This window comes from Atractosteus spatula, chromosome 12 (genome assembly GCF_055471065.1).
Source record: "Atractosteus spatula isolate fAtrSpa1 chromosome 12, fAtrSpa1.hap1, whole genome shotgun sequence".
Classification (NCBI taxonomy): domain Eukaryota; kingdom Metazoa; phylum Chordata; class Actinopteri; order Semionotiformes; family Lepisosteidae; genus Atractosteus; species Atractosteus spatula.
Genome location: NC_142717.1, coordinates 40,500,113 through 40,516,543, shown reverse-complemented (window position 1 = coordinate 40,516,543; position 16,431 = coordinate 40,500,113). Strand labels below are relative to the sequence as shown.

General features: G+C 37.0%; 1 protein-coding gene across 1 annotated transcript; it reads left to right on the top strand.

The window, feature by feature from the left end:
* Nucleotides 1-1,080: 1,080 nt before the first annotated feature.
* decr1 (2,4-dienoyl-CoA reductase 1) lies at nucleotides 1,081-13,894 on the top strand. The gene is made up of 10 exons (XM_088928808.1): nucleotides 1,081-1,258; nucleotides 1,878-2,080; nucleotides 2,486-2,543; nucleotides 2,965-3,051; nucleotides 4,667-4,814; nucleotides 8,179-8,278; nucleotides 9,913-9,985; nucleotides 11,046-11,192; nucleotides 11,996-12,058; nucleotides 12,151-13,894. Exons 1-10 carry the CDS (start codon nucleotides 1,166-1,168, stop codon nucleotides 12,208-12,210), a joined length of 1,032 nt encoding a protein of 343 aa, XP_088784934.1. The 5' UTR covers nucleotides 1,081-1,165; the 3' UTR covers nucleotides 12,211-13,894.
* Nucleotides 13,895-16,431: the final 2,537 nt, after the last annotated feature.

Genomic DNA, 16,431 nt, shown 5'->3' with positions numbered 1-16,431 from the left:
AAGCTGAATATTTTGAAGGTTTTTTCAAAGTTTCAGAACTTTAGGGTTTTGTGGTTTAACACCCCCATTATATCTTTGCTAACAAAGGATATGATAAGTGCTAGCAAATCATTTCCCCTTAAAATGACAATATTACGGCGAATATGAAGTGTTGAGGGCAAATATGATGTGTTGTTGTGATAGTCGTTCAAATGTGCAATGAAATCTTTTAGGTCTCTCGAGAAGTGACTCCTATCGATCCTTCTTCAGAAGACAGGTCCATGTCTTCTTTTGTTGTCCAGTCACTGAAGTGTCAAAATGTGCGGACTGTGGTGTTACCCGGGATGTGGAGCGGAAGGTTAAGACGGGCTGATGATGGAGGAGAGTGTAAATAAAGTGACTGCATTTTTAAAAGCCCTGATTCTAGCCGCTCTGCGTAGATCTGTGCAGAATGTCTTTGCCACAGCCCTGGAGAATTCAGTCCTTGCTCATCTTCTGAGATCAGGTTAGAAGGTGGTACCGCCGCTACTGTCGTTTTATATTAATAGTCTTCTTGGGTTTAACTCCTGCCTGGCACCTCAGCTCAGTCTTGTTCTATAGTTATCTCCTCCAATGAAACCCAGTGGTTCTTTGACTTAAAGCCACAGCTCAGTCTCAAACTAACCTACCAAAAGTCACGATAGAATAAAGCAATAGTCCCTATTAGTTTCCCTTTAGCACAATCTATATCAGCCTTTACCGTTCCTGCTCTCAAAATTAATTAACTCCCCTTTCACAACTCAGAACCAAACACTGTATTGTTTATGCACCAGAGCACGCGCTCTAATTATTAATCACACAATATGTGGCAATTTTACTAATTTCTGTATGATAAATCACATTTACAGTCCACAAGCTTTACAGTGGAAACCAGTAAAATAAATGACCTACAATAAAAACTTAATCTCAAGTTTGCTGAGGACGATCCTAGTGCTTTGTAAACGACAGTACTGTATAATAATAGTATTATATAAATACAGTATTTCGCATCACGGCTCAGTACTGGTTTATCATCTTTACTCAGAGTTGCGCAGATTTTGCGCAGACGTCTGCGGGCGGACCTCAGTGACGTCACGCAGCAGCAGTCGGAGAACGGCATCACTGATAGTCTTTGCAAAACGTAAGGTCGTGTTAGGGTTTGCGAAACATGGCTGCGGCATATTTATGTAGACTTAATCCTTTTTCACTTAATACCAATTCAGTTTCAGCCTTAGCCTTCAGATATGGCATGCACAGAAAGGTACGTAACTTAGAGCAGAATCTCGAAGTCATGTTCTTAATAGATATACTTTACTGATTTGATCAAGTGGATTTTACGCAGGCAATAACAAGCTGTCTCTAGATGTTTAAAGATAGTAGATGATTACTGCTGCACGGTGAAGGATCACAGTTCAAGAGTTTATGTGGCAGAGAAACCTACAGGAGAGTTTTAAAAATCACTGCTTCATTCAGCTGACATTTTATTTAATAGCTACGTTTCTTAGAAACCGAGAAAAGTTATCAGTAGTTGTACGCTGTAGTTTTTTTTCCCCAGCTTAATTTTAGACGGTAGCATTTTTTTTTACAAAGCAGTGAAAAAGTTAGCATTTTTAAGTTATTATCTTAATGTGTCTGGAAGAATGTTATATATATGACTTTGTTTTGGAGGGTGTAAAGTCGATCCAACCTTCACGTAAAAACCCAACAAAAATAACGTTAAAAACTAGGATTCAAATGTAATGTTTCAAAAACGGAGCATTCTGGTGTGTTTTTTTTTTTAAAGTAAAACAACTCATTTCGCAATGATCTGGCTACAGTACCAGTTACTGGCGTGTCCCAGAACTTGACATGCGGGGGGGGGTCTGCTTGCTCCCGTTTAGTTTTTCAGCAGTGGGACGAAAGCGCTGTGCCAGAGCAGCGCTCATCCGCAGGCTGCGTTCTTCCCCCCAGCTGAAGGAGCGATGCTGCCCCCCGGTTCCTTCAAGAGCAAAGTCGCCTTCATCACGGGAGGGGGCACCGGGCTGGGCAAGGGTATGGCGGTCACCCTCTCCGCACTGGGTGCCGAATGCGTTATTGCGAGCAGGTGGGTGGTGTGGGTTCAGCCACAGCGCAGGCAGAGCGCTCGCACAACTGCACCTCGAGGTGCTTAGCGCATTTGTGACTCTGCGCTGAACCGGGGTTCATCTTAGTAGAGTTAGGGTTAGGCAACTCTTCACTGCCGTTTTGTTTTGTTTTTTTTTTGTAGGAACTGATAGTAGACTTTGTCCCTCAGTTGCAAATGTTGTCTAGCAGCGTCATTGTTTTGTCCTGTTTTAAAACTCTTAAAACATATATTTTTTTTCCTTGTTCGTCTTCAACCTGAGTTTGAGCATAAAAGTCAGGGCTTGATTTCATCTAGAAAACTGTTTTTTTTTTGGTTTTGTTCACATCTCAGATAATTATTAGATTTATTGACTAGACTGTTGGATTTTTGTGTCCTTTTTTTTAGAAAGTTGGATGTCTTGAAGCAAACGGCTGAGGAAATTACAAAACAGACAGGAAACAAGGTAAATGTAATTCAATTAAAACTAAGAATTAGTATATTTTGGAAATGTCCTTTACTTTAATAATAAAGCACAGGAAAAAAACACCATTGCGTTAATGAGGCTGCAGCTGTTTTTTGAGATTATTTTACCTGCTCTTAAAAATATTTTTTGTGTGTTCTAGAGGTTAAACCCTTAATTCAATATCAATCTTTCCGTGATAAAATGATCAGTTGCTGTATTTAAAAAAATGTACTGGCATTAAGGCATAAAGTAGACAGTAACATAGCTTTCTCATCACTAATCTAGTTCTTAGAGCTGCTATAAATGCTGTACGTCAGTTTTTCTTTTAGTGTTTGAGCTATGTTTACTTTAAAGCCAATGCATGTTACATTTTGCTGTTCGTGTGAGTTTGGACATGATTTCACAGCTGCTTTGCCTTTAGGTGCACGCTGTACAGTGCGATGTGAGGGACCCAGTGTCTGTGCAAGCTGCCGTCGCTGAGCTCGTCAAGGTCGCAGGCCTTCCTGATGTACGTATGGCTTCACACCGGAGTTTTGTGAGCTCACTTTTTTTGAAGAGAGATGTAGAAAATTATTCTCTTATTTGAGAAGCGCAAGAACAAATGGTTCTCTCCATCTTACTTGAAGCTGTAGTATAGCCAACAGCCATATCACCCTGCAACTCACAACGGGCTGCCTACTGAAGCTCAGCAGGTGTGAGCCTGGTCAGGACCTGGATGGGAGACCTCCTGGGAAAAACTAAGGCTGCTGCTAGAAGAGGAGTTAGTGGGACCAGTAGGGAGTGCTCACCCTGTGGTCTGTGGGTCCCGATGCCCCCGTTTAGTGATGGGGAAACTATACTGTAAAAATGGCGCAGTCTTTTGGAAAACTGAGGTTCTGACTTTCTGGGGTCAAAACCCAGGGCTTTTCTCAAAAAGAGTAGGGGTGTTACCCCAGTGTTCGTGCCAAATTACCAATCATGGCCTCCTGATAATTGGCTTCATCACTCTGTTCTCCACTGATAGTTGATGTGTGATGAGCCTACTGGCATCGCATCATCCAGGTGTTGATGGAGGGGAGTTTACCTGTTAAGCACTTTGAGTGAAATGTCCAGAAAAGCACTATATAAGTGTAAGGAATTTATTTAGTATATTGTTTTCCTTGTCTGTTTCTCAAACATCCCAGGTAAAAGTGACATTGCGGTAGTGGTTAGTAGTTTCTTACTTTACTAAATGTTTTGTTAAAAGATGTGCCTCCTATAAGAAGTCCAGATTTATTTCATTCTTTTGAGTGGGATTATGTAATGATAATATGCTGATGATCTTTTCATCGTTTCATCACAACAGAGCATATAATAGTCCGATAACAATATGATTATAGTAAGGAGGAATTACAGGCTAAAACAGATACCTCTTGATATCCTTTTCTGTTTCTGCACATTAATCTATGTTGGATTTTGGGGGGAGAAAAAGGCAAACAATGCAGAATCAAAAGCATATTTTAGTTGGAAATCTTGAAATATTTTAAAATGCTACACATATAAAAATAATGAGATCAGAAATATGTGGAGTATATTAATAAGTCATGACTCTGAGTTGCAGCTTCCAGCTGTACTTGAAAGAAATGGGTGTCTGTTAACGGATAGGAATGAATGAGTCATTTACATCTATAGCTGTGATCAGCACAATTAATCCTGGTGAAAAATGGAGTCGCTCAAATCAGATACTGTAGGTTTCCCCCAAATAGGAATGTTCATGTAGCTATAATGTTGCAACCGCTAAAATGAAAAGAAGTTATCTATAAACCCGTGTTGTAGCTCTTCAATGTCTATGCAAATCAGAGTTGTTTTTGTTGCATTTTCCCATATCTAGTGATATTTTAAACAGGCTTTATTGTTAAATCTTAACCCGTTTAAGTTAACTACCACATTCTCATTGTTAGAAAAGCTGGAATATCGCCATGGTTATATCATTCTTGTTTTTAAACTGCCAGGTGTTTCGTATTCAGCGGCGTGCTGCTGAGGGGTAATCCCAAATCAGCTTTAATTGGAGAACGAGAAGAGCATTTACCGATTGTTTCCTTATAATCTCTTTTCTGTTGCGTGAATCGGTTTTCTGGTTAGTAATTCGTTCTCTGCTTTATTAGGTGGTAATAAATAATGCTGCAGGCAATTTCATCTCTCCGTCTGAGGGCCTGTCTCCTAACGCTTGGAGAACCATAACAGATATCGTTCTGAATGGCACCGCGTATGTGACCCTCGAGCTGGGGAAGCAGCTTATAAAAGCAGAGAAAGGTAAGATGTTCAGAAGGGTATTTTTGCCACTAGGGAGTATTTAGACAAAGGCCCGCGAGAAATCAAGAAATCAAGCTTCGACTCTCTTCTCCCCCACTTGTCACAATTACAAACCTGGTGCCTGGTGGCAGAGTTGTTTTTTCATTCACCCAATAGACATTTGCCGTAAGGTACTGGCCATCTAATGTGCAGTTATTTGTTAAAACTTCGCTATAATCTGGGCCTGCGTTTTAAACATTCTGGCCCTCTGAATGATAGTACATCAGAACAGTTAGCATGGTTACTTTTGTAATTAATTTTGCTGGATAATTGTCAATGATTTTGCAATTGGAATGCTGTACTGTTTATTCCTAATTAGAATCAATTATTTGATTTCTCTCCTATTTGTTTACCAGATTGTGTGGGAATGTTATCCATTTATTGTATGCTTGTTGGTTTACATTGATTTGGGTTTTTACCATTATCCATATTTTAACAAGTGTGATGCTTTGGAGCAGCAACATCTTGTAGAACTATTAAAGAGTGATTTAAAATATAGTTTTGATTACTGGGGGTGAATGCCTTAATTGACATCCACATACTGCAGTTTCCGGTACTTACTACAGTATATAGTACTGCAGTACGTATTACTGTATTTAAAAAAACAGTGTTTAGATTTTAGATTTCATACTTCTGTCAGTTGGTCAAAAGCACAGCTGTGAATTTATAATTGTGAAATACAATTCCAAAGGTATTATACATTTTCACATTATGTTAATTGCTATATACTCAATAAAATTAATTTCAATAAGATTTCAGATATGCATTGAGGTAACATTACTTTTTTACCAGCATACAGTATATGAATCAAGATGACTTTGAGGCGTTTGCGGTTCTTTTTCATTGTTAGGAGCACACATTTTAATCAAATGCTTTTCAGAAATTTACATGTCCCATTTTTAATTTGGCTGTTTGCAAATCCTTAACATTTGGCTTGGATTTTTTGGAATAAACAGTAATTTTAGTGTTAGGCAAAATATTTAAGATAAAAATGTAGTGTCTGTCAGGGACTTTTATAAATGTATTTTGATTTAATGTGCTTTCTTGACAACCTACTGAGCTTTTAACAAGGCTATAAGAAAGGATTAAGGTTTAAGTTCAGTCAACATTAAGCCTTATACACTACAGAAATGTACATTTGCCTTCTATTTAATAAAGCTAGACTACCATTTTATATTGATTTATTTATCAGTTGCAGTTACTACCCTACAGTAGTTACCCTCAAAAGACTGTCCTTTTTTAGAAGTGAAGTTAAAAAAATCCTTAACTTTTAAAAATTCCTTTGAAGATGAGCTTGAATTTTTATGAGGAAATTGCAATCTATTTGGCTGATGTTTCAGAATTAATATTTCTGTTTGTTTTTCTAGTTATATTTTTACATTTTATTCACCAGAGGGCAGTAAAGCGCTAGTCAGCTCCTCTCACCTGATTAAGATGCTGCACAGGATTTTCATTTGGTCAAGACATGTCTCAAGCCGAAATGTTCTTTATCCAGACTACATAAACCGATTTATTGACAATTTCCGGAAAGCTATGTTTATCGCATAGTTTTACTTTGCAATTCTGGTTTTTATCTTATTGTATGTACCTTGTATTGTGTTTATGTTATACCTTGTGATTATCGAGATTTTTGACAGAGACAATTACAGTCCTTTGGCAGATGTCATTTGTAAATAGACCCTCTGTCTATATTCCACTTACCTGCGTTCCATACGAGTTTGACAGTGTGTGTTCTCAAGAGTTCTTTCTCATGGGTCCACCTCTGCCTGTCTCTGGTTATACATTACTTGCTGCTCTTTTCTGAGAATCCTCCCCAGATCATGAAGGTCATAAAGTACTTTGTTCTTTGTCCTTGCCAGCCTGAATTTAACCTTGCATTTTTCCTTTACAGCCTGCATGCTGAGGCAAAGCCCAGTTCTAGTTAATATAATGTACACAGCTATACGTAATTTATTCTTAACTATGTATTACTTGGTGCAAAATGATTAAAGTTCCTGTTTTTTCTTTCTGTCATTGATTATCTTACCATTTAGGGGGCTTCTTTTGAATGTTGATGTACTAAAAATCAGAGGCTGTTTTGGATTTAATTGGAACTGGTGCTGGAAATGATTTTAAAACAGTATAAAAAAACAAGTTAATGTATGTCTTTAATAAGCTATCCTTTTCCTGGTTTCTGTATGCCATTGGAATTTGATTATTTAAACCCTGAGTTAACTTTTTTTTTTATTGGCATTTTTGAGAAACTGTTTGGAATTCAAATACTTTCAGCAAAGTTCTTTCTTGGCCCATATACTAATATTTCATAAATGTGGTATATACTGTTTGAATTACTTTAAATTTTTTTCCTGATGCTTAACTTGAAGTATGGATTGTAAAATAAAAGCCTTGCAAATGTCATGCAGTCTTATAAAATATTTTGCACATTAATTTGACGTAAAATAGAGCAGTTGTATTTTCCACAGTATTGTTTTAAAAAGTCCTTTAACCCTCATCAATATCCTTTGTTTTTGGGTGATACATTTTTAAGTGGACTGGTGGCGACACAATATGTTGTCATTTTAAAAAATAATTCTGGAAGAGTGCCTCTTGCACCATATCTTTAAAAAATGCTCTCTATTGAGTTTGAAAAACAAGCTTCTCTTTACAAATAGAAGTAAAGACTTGACATGTTTTACCAACTAATGCAACCATGATGATTGCTTTGCTAGACTGTGGAAAGTGAATTATCATTCATCTCCTGTTCTCTTTATATTCGAGATCTGTATTCATAGTTATTTTCTATAATGGCTTGTGCCAAAGAGCTCGGAGTGGCATATTCTGATGGGAAATCTTTCATTTGGATTTTATTTTAAGGATCATAAAAAATTTGCACAGCACACGAAAACCTTTGGTTTTTCACACATCACATGTTCTAGTGCGCTGACTGAGAGTGGTAACAAATGAGTTACAAAAGAGATCAGGCATCCACTTTGTTCTTGACCTGGGTAGTTCATCCAGCTACTGTATTTTTTAAAAATATTCCAGGGAATCACATTCTTCATGGCTGAAGGTTTTGCTCCAGACAGCCTTAATTGAGTTAAGGCGTACACGTTATTATCAGTCCTAAATGCCCGTCTTTGCATTCCCTACTTGTGCTTTCAGTGCAGGTCATTGGGTTGATTTTGCCAACTTCTGAAGGGATTTTGAATCCTTATGAATTCTCCAAGTAGACATCTCTCTTCAAGACTAAAGAAATGCAGCTTCTCCACCAAACGTCTTGAGTTCATTTCAGATCTTGGAAAGATTCAGAGGCAGTCTGGAGTAACGCTCTGCAGTGTGTCTCTAGGTGCAGCTTTCTTGGCAATCACAACAATCTATGCAGAGAGTGGCTCGGGGTTTGTGGTCCCAAGTGCCTCGGCCAAGGCAGGAGTTGAAACCATGTGCAAGTAAGTACGTCTTCCAAGCCATGTCAACTGTGGCTGGTTTCTTCTTCACATGCTGTCATGTTGCAAAGCACAGCAGAGAAATAGAACTCCTACAGATTAGTATATCAGAGCTAATAATGTTCAGGACCTTTTTGAAAATCATAATCTGTGATAATATTTAATGCATGCCTCTTTCACATCCCTGCCCAATTATTTTACAAGTGCTTAGAGTGTCTAAAATGAGAGCATTCTTGTGAAAAACTCGTGCAATGAAGGTATAGCTGACAAATGTTTTTTTTTTTACACTGAAAGCCTAGGCCCATTGATCTTCTGTAAAACTGTAATCCTCCGGTGAGGTTGTTAAAATTCATATTACAGATGGGTAGAGTTGAGTGTTGTAGGAGGACAGACATGAGGGGGAAAAAAATCTAATTGTTGATATAATGTGTAGTAACAGAATAGGGATTTAATTTATATCAATGTTAAATAACTCATAATGTGCAAGATTTAATCAATGTAAAACTGGGTACACTACTCCTGTTTTATAGACAGGTTTGAAATAAATTATAGTAGAAAAACAGTTTTGTCATTTACTGTGTGCTTTGTTTACTGGTGTAGAATTGTCTCGGATATAAAAGCAATGCAATCTAGATAATCTAAATCCATTTCAGTGTATTGGGGAGGCAGAGAGCACTTGGTTTTCATCAAAGCCTAGTTGGAGCCTTATTAATAAATATGCACTCTATTGTAGTCTTTTTGTCAAGTAAATAAAAATGCAAATCTACTTGCAAAAATGGGCTGATTATTCATAAACTTGGAGATATTACTAAGACTAGATAAATATTCTGATGAAGATCTCAGCTGAGATTCTCAAATCATCGCAGCATCTAATTATATGCCAGGATAACTATTATTTCTTTGCAACTTTTTGTTTTTTTCTTCGACTGCAATTGCATGTGTACAGATCATTGGATCACAGTGAGTTTTCAGCATTGATGAATATAGGCAGAGTGCTGGTATTTTTAACACCTTGGTCTGGTAAAATGAACCTAAAAGACCTATATCCTGACAGAAGTTAGGGCTCTGTTCTTTTAAGTTGATATGTTATTTCCTTTTCATCTCCAGTTCTGAAAACAGACCGGTTGTCTTTGATGTGCTGTTTCTTTGTAGACATGCCTGATATTTACTTTACAGTTTAAGACAAAAATCACAGGACTGAATAGGCTTTTAACTTTGTTTCATTCAGTCTTGCCATGGTAAAACTGATCTTTCTAGAAACAGGGTTGCCAGACTAGCCAATATTGCATGTGAGTTCTAAAAAGAGGCATTAAATATAGTATGTACTGTACATTTCATCTGACTTTTTCTACTCCTGCTACTGCTGGAGGATGCCTATACAGTATAATGAAATATAATGTGCCTTAATGATTAATGTTATTTTCAGATGTAATTGTCTCTCCTTCACCAATTTATATACCAGAAATTTGCTGGTGACATGTTTCTATACATCTGTGTTCCTTAAAATTAACAATGTGAAAAATTAACACTTGCGCACAGCTACTGTAAGTAAATCCATTACATTTTGCTGCTGTGCTTTTTTTGTCTCTAAAACCAACTATATTCTTTCACTGATTTAATCTGTCTTTCCTTCATAGGTCACTTGCTGCAGAATGGGGGAGATACGGTATGAGATTTAATGTGATTCAGCCCGGGCCAATAAAAACTAAGGTAACTTGTGCACTTGGCTGAAGAATGCTTTATAATATAAAATCAGAGGGAAGAAGCAGTTAGTAAGTTACGTGCTTAGGCGGCTTTGTGGAGGAGATACAGATTTATGAAATTCAAGTCCAAATGCCTGATCCTAGACTAGAAAAAGCAGCATTCTGTCATGTTGTAGTGGTCTCTTAAGAAAGCAGGATGACTTAAAGGACAACTAAAACGGTGTGGTCTTGCTGTAAAAGGTGCTTGTCATGGGAAAAACGGAAGAATGATTACAAGTGACAGGGAGCCATGCTGCCCCTCTGTCCTGTTTGGTTTCTAGTAGCTAATTGATCCGGGGGAGTCCACTTGTGTACTCTTGTTTATGTTTCACTGTTGATTCAGAAGCCTGCTGGATGTGTTTTGCAAATGTGTTTTGAAGGTCCTTAAATCAGGTCCTCTCATGGTTTTCTGTGTTCAAGTCTGTAAGATTCGGATCTTTGGTTGCTCTTTTCTGGGTTTTTGCAAAGTCATAGTGAATATTTTTTAAAGCGGTGATCAGGAATTCCACACAATGTTCTTAATACTGCACGGTTTTAACATGATGGTTCTTGATTAGGCTACACTAAAAACTTTCTAGAATTTCCCCGTTATTATCTGCAACACTTTACTGTTCTTTTGCTGCTGTAATGCTGGGAAAACAGACTTAATGTACCCTACATTGGCGTGATCTTTCTAACATTTCTCTCTTACCTGTTTTAGCAGTTCACTATCTTCCTTTTCTTCAGCTGGACCTTGATTCTTTTTGATTCTTCTCTCAAGTGCTTGCTTTTTCCCATTTCCCCTTTGTTAATTTATTAATCAATTTGGTCTGTGGCTGTTTTTGACTTTGAAGATTGAAGATGAAGCTTACTGGTAAAAGGCAGACTTGGCATCTCAGTGTATGGTACGAGGTTGTCATTATGAGCGATGGACATACCATTTAAACTGACATGTTTTTTAAAACCTTTTAGTATATTTAATTACTCCCCCCTATAAAATATCGTGAAAGGGTCTTTAGGTTAATTTTTTCCTTTTATTTTTTATCAAGGGTGCTTTCAGCCGTTTAGACCCAGCTGGAATGTTTGAGAAAGCAATGCTGGAGAGGATACCCACTGGTCGCTTGGGCACTCCAGGAGAAATAGCCAACCTTGCTGCGTACCTATGCAGTGACTATGCCACCTGGGTGACTGGCGCGGTAAGTTATAATCCTTACAGTAACGTTCATGAGCTGATCTTACTACAGTTTTCTACAAAGTTTTTCCTGAGGTCCGCCCTCAGGAGCATCCTGACCGTCTTTAGACAGTTTTATCATTTTAAAACTTGAAAAAAATACAGTCCTTGAATCTACTAATCAGTTCTAATCAGAACTATACTGAATTTGATGATTCGTGTTTCATTGGAAAAGATGTTGTAGTTTATTTGACTTTAGTGTCTATTTTAAGGTTTGAATCATATGGATTTTACTGTCACTTAAATAGTTCAGCTGTCCCATGTTTTCAGTGCCACACTACCCATCAAGATGGCATGAAACTAATTTTCTTGTCAAGGTCCAAGGTTCAAGCTGTTTCAGTGTGCATTAACTGTAGAGGGGCAAGTAAAGGTTAATCCTGCACCAAAAAGAAGACAGAAATAAGACCCACAGTGTCTTAGCTTCAGGTATGTGGGTGAGCGAGATAGGGAGCAGGCATATGAAGCAAAGAGGTGGGTAAGAAATTCAAGAAAAAACACTTGTGAGAGAGCATCCGGATTTGACATCTGAGGGATACACTTTACAAAAATCTGTAAATGTATGGAGAGGTTTCAACAATACCAGTTTTCATTTTATTTAATTCTTCTCCTGGCTTGTGGTTTTAACCTCTCCTTTCATTTACAGTACCTTTGACCCTAAAACTCTGGTTCTGCTGTACCTTGGCACTTTTATCAAATACCCCATCTCCATTTCCTATGCACTTAACTGAGCAGTTAACCTAGTGTTCACATGTTTTTTTTTATTTACAGGTTATTAGAATGGATGGTGGGGAATATGTCTCAATGGCAGGTGAATTTAATGACTTGAAGAAGGTAATTTTTTCCCTTTGATTGCATGCCTTAAACCTTTAGTTTTGAAATCACTCTTTGTGTATTTGAGTTACGTTTCTTTTGCTGTTTTGTAGGTTACGAAGGATCAGTGGGCCACGCTTGAAGCGATGATCAGAAAAACAAGGGGATCATAAAATATGAGCCTTTTAGTCGACAAGAAAAAATGAATATTGGAAATTTGACACTAGCCAAGGTTTGAATGCATTTGCACCAACAGCATTGATTTTGTAGTATTTTTTTAAAAATAAATCCTGTTGCTTCTTCAAGGGCTTATATTGGTTTGAAGTAACCTTGAGATCCATTCTATGTATAAACAATTGTAACTTTATCTTATCTGGAAATGACATTAGACTCCTGATTGCTTTCATTTTAGAGGCATAAAAGCCAGAAATGCAATTTCTTATCTAGAAGATGCTTCACGTTCCTTTAATAGAAAGCAGTTCCCAACATTTGGGACCTTCTTAGAGTCATTATATCCTCTATAATTTCAGAGTATTTTTCTAATCAGCAAAATGGATGCGTATTACAAGTTTATATAGAATCCAGTAATGCAGTTAAAGGGGGAAAAAGCACCACAAAGAAGTACTTCTCTATAGAAATATTTGTTTCAGAAATTAATCGTCCATAGTCTCTGTCAACAAGATATTCAATAAATTGCTTAATGCTGAAATTCCTGTCCATTACATTGTGTTTTTCCATAATTTTCAAAAATCATAAAAGACCTTGCTTTTGTTTTTTTGGAGGAAAAAGCTTCATAAATTGCCATATAGAGCAGCTACATGTATCAATATGTTATAAGCTGATTTAAAAAAGCTGTTGTCACAAATTCATTTTATTAAGTTATTACATCCTTATAACATTTTTAATTAGGACTTCGATTCCACAGTGTTCTGTAATATGGTTAATTGTAATTGATGTTCATGAATGGTGACACAGTATAGGTTTAATATAATTTACATTATTATTATCCAGTGAAGATGAATTTGCCATTAACATTTTTACTCTAGGTTAATTTAATTCTTTAATTCTTCACTTAAGTAGATCTGGTAAGCCATAATGAATATAATTATTTTGATTCAGAGTTTTTTACAGTCCATCAGTTGGTTCGAATCTGCAAAAAGATTGTGCTTTTTTTAAAAGCCAGTCACACGCATTGGCTTTGTAGGATTTTTTTTTTTTTTTTTTACGGTGACTGAAAGAGTGGTTTCTGTGCTGTGTTGCAGTTTGTAATGTCTATATCTACAGTATAAACGTTTCAACCACTTTGGCCATCAACAGCTGGAATGAAGCAAGAAAACAACAGCTTTACAGAGCCAGGGTTGTCAATACCCGTGATACCTGAAAAATACCTGTTTTTGGTTCATAGTCTTCAACAATAGCAGTGTTAGAGAAGCCTATTCGTTCTTTTTCTTTTATTTGGTCATGAGAAACAAGAGAAGGCCATTTGGCTGCTAATCGCTGGTGGGTGTGAGGATCTTATCCAGCCGCTCCCTAAAAGAAGCTGGGGTTTCGGCTTTGACAACACAGCTGGGTACTTGTTCCAGCAATGTAAAAGATCTTTCTCAGTTTGTATGGTCACTTTTATTGTACCTGTAAATTGTGTGAGGTCTGCATCATTTATGGATGTTAATCTTAACATTTAGCTAAATGATCATATCGTTTTCAGGTAATGTTCAATGCAATGAATGCTGGACGGTTTTTGAAAGCAGTTCTAGCAGTATTGCAGTTCTGTCAATTAAAGCAATGTTTTCGATTTGCCTATATAGCTCATAAATGATTGTTTTATGGCTTTTACTTCAATAAACTATTGTTCTATGGTTTTGAATGTTTTATCCTTCTATCTGTTCATCTAGACATCTCACAAGTAATACTGTAGCCCAAGATGTTGCTCTTTTTTCATAAATGTATTAGGCATGTTCGTCAGAAAGGTTTTATCAGATTAAATTGAATTTCTCAAATGACTTTTAAAAAGATGAATGTGAATCCTTGGAAAATATATGACAGAACCTTGTCATAAGTAATTTTTTTATTTGTCTTTTAAAAAAAGGTCATATTTTTTAAATACTGGTTGGTTGAAGTGGCAGCCATTTGTAATTTCGTGCATAGACTTTGAAGTTGACCTGAAATTAAGGACGTCTTCCAAAGAATGAGTGTAAGAATTAAACCATTTCAATCAATCGGTAATCTAATTTGCTGAGAAAATGAGAAAAGTGCCTCATGACTTGGGAATGTTTCATCTCACTCTTCGGCTTGAAAGATCTGTGTTGATAGGTTTCAGAACACAATTAGTGTCCCACAGATTAACTTGGATTCATAAAAAAGAGTATGTTATCAATGCATTTCAAGTTTATCTGGTTCTGTCTCTCACACAGAGGCTCGGGTCAAAATGGTGCTCTACATTTATTACATGAGTTCTGAGTTGCCCTTTCAAAGGTTCTGTCCTCCTTTTCACTTGAATTCATACCAGGTGCTAACCGCCTCACTGCACTCGCTTCATAGAAAGCCCCTGGTTCCTCAAGTTCTGGGATTTTTACACTGGAATGGGAGTCCACCAATTCTGCATGAAAATAAATACCTTAAATGGGTTTACTGTAAATCCTCCATTTCCTGTTAGTCCACTCACTAACCACAAAGCTTTTACATGGCCTTATAAGTGTAAAGTAAAACTGTTTTCGGAGAGTATTTTTTCAAAGTAGAGAACGCTTGGCACTAAAAATATGAAAAGTTATACACGGTAAGAAAGAAGTAAGAAAAGGTCCTCCTGAATTACAGTAGTAATATATTTACAATGCATTCCAATAACAGCAAATATGGGAAAATATCTGACACTTGACACACAGAATGGTACTTTACCCAGTTCGCTCCACAGTTCTGTCCCTGTGAATAAGTATGAATAAGTACTCTGGTTTGTATGGAAAGAAAAGTAGGTGATTGTAATCTGGTAAGTCACTTTGGATAAAAGCATCAACCATATACAGTATATAATAGCTGACCACTGAACCAAGTAATATAACTGTAGAAGACCAGCTTGTGATTATGATTCATAACGCCACCGGCAAGCAGACCAAAATGCTAAGCGAAAATTAAAAATAGACCATTGCAGGACTTATTGTGCCCACAAAACCGAAGCAGTAGGTTATTGTGGATCTGAAAACACAGCAGGAACTTCAGGACAATAGAGCATGTTATTAAAAATTTGCAAAACCCAGAAAAAAAAGATGTAATGGGATTATTAAAATCTTAAATTTTAATAAATAAAATACATTTTTACTTGATCCATACAATTTAGGTAAGGTGATGGAATAATAGAACTGCTATGTCCAAGTTTTAAATGCCCATATGAAAAATGTAAGAGGATTTTAGGTGCTTTATCAAAACTGTTTTAAGGTGGAAAACTATTCAAATATTTAAATATATGGAAAAAAGAATAAGTGGAAACCATTTGGTTCATCTAGCTAATTTTTCTGTTAATAGCTATGTGATCCAGGGATGTCCTCCAGCTGTTTCGTGAAAAAGGCAAGGGTATCTGCTTCAATAGGGTTAGAGAGTAGAGGAGTTAATTGCCATACAGTATGTACATGTACGTTGGAATTCTTATTGGAACTGATCTCTTGGGACATGCACAGTACAACAGACAACACCACACAATGTAGACAGTACCTTACAAAAAAGGTGTGTATGAAAGTGTAGTCAACCTCATTTGTACCTAGTGTGATCCTGGTCTGATTCCAGAATGGGTGTGTCTGTAGAGGTGTGCACATGAGGTATCTCCAAGGGATCCACTTTCATTCCATCTCCTGAGGATATGCTGGCTAGCATAGCTGTTCACTAGTAATTAATAGTTCGATAAGAATTGTCCTGGTCTTCTTTCATGTATAGGTGTGAGATGGACTGTCCGGAGTTTGATTGCACCTTGTAACAAATGCTTCTTGTTTAGGTTTTTGGTTTGCTGCGCTCCTTTCCAGCAATGAGTGATTTTCTGGTGATGGATGAACCCAGTTCAGTGTTTCACATTTTTTATGTTAATTTTGCAATGGCACACCCCCCCATTAAGATGTAATTTGCATTCATTGCTTCTTCACTAGATCCCAGTTAACCAAAACTTGCTCATTGTCCTCTGAAAATAGTTGTTTTTTTATAGTTTCATAGCCATGATTATATATGCTACATCCATCTCTAGTCTGTTGTAAAGAATAACATTCATTTGAAAACTGGCGGAAAAAATTGCACAACCACAAACAATTGTATCAGTAAATCGCAGGACTGACAAGCACACAAAATGGCCTCTGGGATGAATGCTCAGTGTCACCTGTAAGCTCTGCTTGAGCGATTGATGAGGAAAAACACTCCACAGC